Source organism: Bison bison, unplaced genomic scaffold, assembly GCF_000754665.1.
Source record: "Bison bison bison isolate TAMUID 2011002044 unplaced genomic scaffold, Bison_UMD1.0 scf7180017864213, whole genome shotgun sequence".
In the NCBI taxonomy this organism is placed as follows: Eukaryota; Metazoa; Chordata; class Mammalia; order Artiodactyla; family Bovidae; genus Bison; species Bison bison.
The window spans coordinates 6,617,519-6,625,299 of record NW_011494785.1 but is presented as its reverse complement, the minus strand read 5'-3'; the positions used below and the strand labels follow the sequence as shown (position 1 = coordinate 6,625,299).

At 50.4% G+C, this 7,781-nt stretch overlaps 1 protein-coding gene across 1 annotated transcript in view; it reads left to right on the top strand.

The window, feature by feature from the left end:
* Positions 1 to 7,580, top strand: part of PLA2G6 (phospholipase A2, group VI (cytosolic, calcium-independent)) — a 59,304-nt gene extending 51,724 nt beyond the window's left edge. Inside the window, exons 14-18 of the mRNA XM_010845092.1 lie at positions 4,061 to 4,197; positions 4,606 to 4,760; positions 5,881 to 6,048; positions 6,579 to 6,652; positions 6,804 to 7,580. Coding sequence (XP_010843394.1) covers positions 4,061 to 4,197; positions 4,606 to 4,760; positions 5,881 to 6,048; positions 6,579 to 6,652; positions 6,804 to 6,948 — 679 coding nt within the window. The 3' untranslated portion in view covers positions 6,949 to 7,580. The remainder of the gene's footprint in view (positions 1 to 4,060; positions 4,198 to 4,605; positions 4,761 to 5,880; positions 6,049 to 6,578; positions 6,653 to 6,803) is intronic.
* Positions 7,581 to 7,781: the final 201 nt, after the last annotated feature.

Below are 7,781 nucleotides of genomic sequence, written 5' to 3'. Positions count from 1 at the left end.
AACTCAACTGGAATTGTATCACCTCCACTAGCTTTATTTGTAGTGATGCTTTCTAAGGCCCACTTGACTTCACATTCCAGGATGTCTGGCTGTAGGTCAGTGATCACACCATCGTGATTATCTAGGTCATGAAGATCTTTTTTGTACAGTTCTTCTGTGTATTCTTGCCATCTCTTCTTAATATCTTCTGCTTCTGTTAGGTCCATACCATTTCTGTCCTTTATCGAGCCCGTCTTTGCATGAAATGTTCCTTTGGTATCTCTGATTTTCTTGAAGAGATCTCTAGTCTTTCCCATTCTGTTGTTTTCCTTGTATTGACATAATTACTCATATTTTGGGGATGACATATGCCATCCTATTTTGTTCTGTGTTTCTTGCCTTCTTTTGGATTTACTGAATAGTAAATCATTACACTGCACCCCAGTCTCAATAGTTTGAAATTTATGCACTCATTTCTGGTTTTTTTTTTTAGTGTGTAGTATAAAGTCTAAATTTAATTGATACCATTACCCATACCCTCAGATAATCAAGGATTTTTAAATGTTTAATTCTATTTTCTTTCCCCTATCTTATTTATAATGACTTTTCTGTATTGTACATCTATCTTTTAAAGAAAAATTTCACAAGATACTGTTTTTTGAAGTTGATGTTTATTTATATTTATCTAGTGGTACACTCCGCACTCCAGTACTCTTGCCTGGAAAATCCCATGGACGGAGGAGCCTGGTAGGCTGCAGTCCATGGGGTCACAAAGAGTCAGACACAACTGAGTGACTTTACTTTCCCTTTTCACTTCCATGCATTGGAGAAGGAAATGGCAACCCACTCCAGTGTTCTTGCCTGGAGAATCCCAGGGACGGGGGAGCCTGGTGGGCTGCCGTCTATGGGGTCGCACAGAGTCGGACACGACTGAAACGACTTAGCAGCAGCAGCAGCAGTGGTGCACTGGTAAACTCGATCTCTTAGCAGGGGAAAAACCCTGGATTGTACTGTTTGCCAATTCCCATGGTGAAAATACTCCCACTATGGCTGATTTCAGGCTACCAACATTTTAACAACCAGCCCATGAGATATAGCAATAGGTTCTCACAAGCCAGTATGAGCTGGCTTCAGCACACTGTTGGGTATGTATGTGTGTATGTGTATGAGTGTGCATATCTGTGTGTATATATGTGTATCACATCTTTGCTTTACAGTCTTTCCTGCAACCACCTTCCTTCTGCCTAAAGTACATTCTTTTGTTTTTCCCATAGAGATGGTCTGCTGGCAGTGAATTCTCCACTAGCAGAGTTGTTTGAAAATAGGTGTTTTTCATCCTCATCATTTAAAACTAATTTTATTTCACCCTCATCAATTGAACATTCTTTCCTTTCTCTCTTATTCTTGTTGAGTATAGAATTCTAGGCTGGTGGTTTTCTTGAAGAACATGAAAGAGAGCATTCTATATCTTTCAGCATCCATTGTTGCACTGGTAAAGTCAATTTCAGTTTAACTCTTACTCGTTTGAAAGTAAGTAGTCTTTTTCCTTTGGGTGCTATTATTTATGTGTTTATTTGTTTTTGGTGCTCTACAGTTGTACTATGCTGTATCTAGATATGAATTCCTTCTAATTTATCCTGCATTGGATTTCTTGGCCTTCTTGAATCTTTGGATTGCTGTCTTTCCTCAGTTCTGGAAGCCTGAGTCATTATCTGCTCAACCTTGCCTCTGCCTAAATTTCTCTTGCCTCTCCTTCTGGAACTCCAATTAAACATGTTAGAGCTTTTCTGTCTTTCATGTCTTTTAACTTCTTCTATATATTCTTTCATTTTATCTGTGTTGGATTCTGGTTAATTTCTTCTTACCTATTTTCCAATTCACTAATTCTCTCTTTAACATTACCTGATTTTCCATTTAAATAATTCAAGTATTTATTTATTTAAATTTCTAGAAGTACTCTTTGGTTTATCTTCAAATCTTATAGGTCATTACTTACAGTTTTCTGTTCTCTGAAAATATTATCAAGCTTGACTTTGATGTCTTTCAACGTTATAAGCATAGCTGATTTATAATCTTTGTCTCAGGATTCAAATAACTGCTGTCTATGTAAGTAGTTTTGATGTCTGTGTTGGTTTATGCTTATTCTCATCCATTGTGTTTTATTTCATGATATTCCCCCTTCATCATTTTTGAAACTGTGTGGTATTCCTTAATGTTGAGATATAATATATGCAGATTCTATGGAGCTTAGAATGAGGGTATCTTCTCTCTTATGTGGTATCTTCCAGGTACCCATGTACAGTACCATCTAGGGCCACTGTAACTAAATCTTTGGCATGAAGGTTTTGGAACTCCCCCCTCCCCCAGGTGGTGTGAATTTAGTCTACAGACCTGCAGGAGAATTAGTTTGTGGTTATACATTTTCAGGGATTTTTTTTCTCCTTCCTTTGTTCAATGCCAGGCAACTTTACTCACAGCTTCCAGGAGTGGGAAGGAGGCAGGTTTATTTGTGGTTTACCCTTATCCAGGTGGGTAGTCCTTTGGGGTTACAATCTAATGTGGGGAGGGTCTTCCATTAGATCCCTAACCTTTGGTGAACCCTGGATTTTGACTTCTGTCCATCTGGCCCAGTGAGACCATCAGCAGTTCAGTTGAAGTTCACATTGACAGTTTGGTGTCTGCCTTCAGGTCAAAGCTGGGTTTGTGCTCCTTTTACCTCTCTGGGTTTTTGCTTATCCTTAGTTTATCCTGGTCTTACCTTTCTACCTTGTCAGATCTTCTGTGCTTTTAAGATTTAATTTTTTTTTTAATTTTTCCAACATTAGTTTTTTGTTCAGTGGGAGAAACATTCGAATAACCTTTCCACAAGATTCTTCAAAGTGGAAAACTAATCTTGTTTTCCTATGCAGAGTTTTTTTGTTCCCTTTTCTTTATATTTTTCAATGTAACAAATACGTTTTGGTGTTAGACTGAACTCCTTGGTAGCCATTTGAAATGGCTGCAAAACATTCCATTGTTTAGACACTCCCTCCTATTCTTTCCATGTAGGCCGCTCATTTTTCACTGTAATAAATTACTCTGCATGAATAGCCTTAAACAAAAAGCTTTCATTGTAACTAAGATTATTCTTTTAGGCTAAATTTTCCAGAATGGAATTCCCAAATCAAAGAGCCAGGATATTTGTAAAGGTCTGAATACATACTAGTTTCCAGTGGGGTTGTTCAGTCTATACTCCCCTCAGTATTTAAGAATGTCTGTCTCTTGAGACAGTCAGGAGTCTTCTTTAATAGATTGGAGACTCGCATGGTGGAACACTGATGAAGTATCAGAGATGACACTCTGAAAATTCTTCCCTGACTCCGGTCTGGGAGTTGCAGCCCCCAAGCAGTCCCATGCCCCAGAGGCAGCTCACTGTTACATGGGTCCTTCCAGAGTTGCTGTCTGACCTCTAGAGGTGGAAAGGGAGCAAATAGGTACATGGGGTCTTTTGGGGTTTGTTTTTAAACAAGTAGCGGCATATTACATGTGGGCTTCACAGGTGGTGCTAGTTGTAAAGAACCCACGTGCCAGTGCAGGAGACGTGGGTTTGATCCCTGGGTCGGGAAGGTCCCCTGGAGGAGGGCATGGCAACCCACTCCAGTATTCTTACCTGGAGAATTCCAGGGACAGAGGAGCCTGGCGGGCTGCAGTCCATGGGGTCACAGAGTTGGACACAACTGAAGCCATTTAGCACACACGCACACACATACACACACCGTCCTGAACCTTGCTTTTTCCACTTAAACATAAATCTTAGTGCTGACAGCCGTTCTCCAGCAACACAGATCCACTGAACCTCAGTGTATCAAACCCTTCTACTGATGGACATTTAGTTGTTTGCAGTCATTTGCTTTAAGGTCATTAATAGCCTACTGTGTACCCATCTCCAACATGTGTGTGAGCATCTTAGGATGGGTTCCCAGAAGTTGAAACACTGGGTTTCAGGATTAGTGCATGGGCAGTTTGGATAAGGATTGCCAAGGGTGGATTGTCAAGGATGGGTGGGTCGGTGGCTTCAGCGTCCTGCTCCTTGTTTCTCCAGGGTGATGCTCACAGGGACGCTGTCCGACCGGCAGCCAGCTGAACTCCATCTCTTCCGGAATTACGAGGCTCCAGAGTGTGTTCGGGAGCCTCGATTCAGCCAGAACGTTAACCTCAAGCCTCCAACGCATCCCTCAGGTGAAAACCACGTTTGATGCATCTGTGGGAAGTGATTGGTCCGAGAGGCTGCAAGGTGGTGGGTGGGAGATGCAGCCTGGCCCCATCCCACCCACCACCCAGCCCCAGCCCACCACCATCCCGCCCATTGCCCTGGTTTGCCCTCCTGAGTGTATCAGCTGAGGGCAGACAGAGCCGGGGAGCCATCAGGCTTCAGGCGAACTGCACCCCACCTTCCGCCAAGCATGGCCTGTCCGTCCTGTTTCTGAAGCGTCCCCAGCCTCTCCATCTTCACACAGCATCACGTGTACACACACACACACACACACACACACCCTGAGATTTGAAATGCAACACACACACACACCCCCTGAGATCTGAAATGCAACATCTCTTGTGCCACTGAACCCCCTCCTTCCCCACCCCCAGAGCAGCTGGTGTGGCGGGCAGCCCGGAGCAGTGGGGCAGCCCCCACCTACTTCCGGCCCAATGGGCGCTTCCTGGATGGCGGGCTGCTGGCCAACAACCCCACGCTGGACGCCATGACCGAGATCCATGAGTACAACCAGGACTTGATCCGCAAGGTGAGAGCCGCCGTAGGTTGGGGGAGCTGGATGTGACCACCCATGGCAGTTTGTTTCTGCAAATCTTACTACGGACTGACTCCTGGGAGAGCAGATGTCTTTTATTCGTGTGATCATTCGTCTGTGCCCTTGACAGCAATTTTATCTCACTCTTGAACCTGCTTGGTGTCTGCCCAAAGCACTGTGCTAAGAGGGATTCTGAGGTGCAGTCCGGACCAGGGGGTGAAGGTTGTTAATGACCAGTTAACAGCGTCTGCTGTTTGTGGGGAGGACAGCATGCAGACCAGTCCCTGCTAGTCACAGGCCTAGCCACACTGCCTGGCCTGGAGATACACGCTTGCCCTTGGGGTGCTCACATTTAGGGAAGACAGTCCCTAAACAAGCACACGCCATCCAAGAGTTTCAAATGCTTGTGACAGAGATTGGTGCAGGGCCCAGGAGCATCCCCCGCCCCCAGAGGCCTGGGGGCTCAGAAAGGGCTCACGGAGGAAGGAAGCCCATCCCAAGGCCTTTGGGGAGGAGACAGTACAGAGTCAGTGATCCGGAGGAAAAGAAGCGGCCCTGAGCCCAAGGAGCTTAGTGCAAAGGCAGGCAAGGCCCACACATGTTAGGAGAGGCAGTGTGGGGCCTGGCTCTGCCCATGCTTCACTTCAGCCACTGCCTGGGGCTGCTGATAGAACCTGCCTGGGGACTGTTGTGAGGCTTCCACGGGCTCTTATCTGCAAAGGGTTTAGGACAGTGCCTGACCGTGAGTGTCCTATATCTCTACTGGCTGTGGTTGTCACTGCGGTCAGCACCAAGCCCCTGAGGCAGCCCCAAGCTGCAGAGAGACGAGTGCCCTCTAGAGGCCAGATGAAGAAGGGCAGGGAGAGAGGGAATCGCTGAGAGACTGTGAGATGGGGAAGGGTCCTCAGATGTCACCTGTCTTGGTGGATGAGGAGCCTGGGTAGGTGGGTCACCAAGGTCGCCCAGAAAATTGGCAGCAGAACTTGTTCCGAAGCACAGGAGAAGCTGTGCTTCTGCCATCAGAGTTCTGTCCCGCATCCTCTACCCCGGGTGTCCCGTCCGTGGAAAGGCCCACCACGGGGAAGGCCCGCTCTGACCGGTCCTGCTCCCACAGGGTCAGGACAGCAAGGTGAAGAAGCTGTCCGTTGTCGTCTCCTTGGGGACAGGGAGGTCCCCTCAGGTGCCTGTGACCTGTGTGGACGTCTTCCGACCCAGCAACCCCTGGGAACTGGCCAAGACGGTGTTTGGGGCCAAGGAACTGGGCAGGATGGTGGTGGACTGTGTGAGTGTGGCCTCTCCCCAGCCCACTCCCCTCAGGGTCTCAGCCCCAGGGTGAGGCTTCCTGTGGGAGCCCTGGGTGTCAGGGAGATGGCAGGGCTCTGTGGACCCTCCTTAGCCAGCTCAGAGGAGGGGGGATCCCCAGTACAGAGGCTCAGTGCTGGCAGGACCCTCGGTGACCACCTGCAGCGGGGTTTTCAGTTATTGTTTAGCTGAGGATTCTTTCCTTCACGCACGGCCCATGTGGAAGCCCAAAATGTCAGATGGACAAAAGCTAATGGGGCCGGGAGATGGAGGCCTGTCCACTCAGCCCCTCCATGCTCACCGACCCTAGACCCTGCTGAGCCACCTGTCCCGGCCACAGCCCATGCCCCTCTGATTACATAGCTGGGACAGGCGCTGCAGCACAGAGCAGTGGGATTTGTCCAGTCACCCTGCTGATTGGGAGCTAAGCCACCCTGGAACCTGGGGAGCCCGGGCAGGGGCTGTGGGCACCACGTGGGCTGAGCACTCACAGGGGCCTCTTCTCACCAGTGCACGGATCCGGACGGGCGGGCCGTGGCCCGGGCCCGGGCCTGGTGCGAGATGGTTGGCATCCAGTACTTCAGGTGAGGCTCGGCCGGCCCCAGCCCCCAGGCTGGACTGTCCCTTTCCCCAAGAGGCTGCTCTGTGTCCCAAGCCCACCCCAGTCCTAGCTCTTGTCCCCCGACCTGGGCCGAGTGTCCTGGGGTCGTAACCCCTCCTCCTTGCCCCGGACAGATTGAACCCCCAGCTGGGGACGGACATCATGCTAGACGAGGTCAACGATACAGTGCTGGTCAACGCCCTCTGGGAGACTGAGGTTTACATCTACGAGCATCGGGAGCAGTTCCAGAAGCTCGTCCAGCTGCTGCTCTCGCCGTGAGGCTGCCAGGCCCCCAAATCCCCCCTCCCCAGCTCCCCCTACCACCACCACGCCGCCGCTGGGCAGAGCCGGGCCCAGGCAGCTCTGGGTCCACAGACCCGGCCTGGGGGTGCCGGGCTTCCGGCCTGAGGCTGGTCCTCTGGCCTCTGTCCCCCTCGGTCCTTACCTCCTGGCACTTTGTGTCACTCCAGGCTTAGAAAGCCTCGGGCCTCGCTCCGGCCGCTCCCTAACCGCCAAGGACGGCCCTCAGGCCCTTGCTCTGGAGGGTCAAACACTAAGGCTGCTGGGGCCCGTGCCCAGCCCTGGCCTCCCCAAGGGCCCCAGGCTCCTCCTGGTCCCTGGGGCTGCACAAGCCTTTCCCCCCTCGGCCCTCTCCCGTGGGGTGGGGCTCAAGAAACAGGCCATCACTGTCCCTTCAGGAGGGAACCCCGGAGTGGGGTGTCCCATGACTTTGCCCCTCTGCACACCCCAGCCATCGTCCCGCTCAGAGCCACCCCACCCACGAGCTCTCTGCGGCTCTCAAAGGTCGCTCCTGTGACTTCAGTTACTCCTCCCGCCAGGAAGTGATTTATGTGTAGAGCGGGCTCCAGGGGACAGCCCCTAAGCGTGAAATAAACGGTTTGATTCCCGTTGGCCTGTGTTGTGTGTGTGAGTGTGGTGTGAGTGCCCCCCACCCACCAGCCCCCCTCAGCCTTGACCGTCATCCGCCTGGGTCCACACCGGAAGGACAGAAGCTCTGTTTCCCAGGCTCCCCAGGGCAGGGACACCTCTTCCCTTTAAGTCTTCCCCAAACTGGCCTGGAGGGTGTTCAGAGGCGGGAGCCAGGCCCCCCC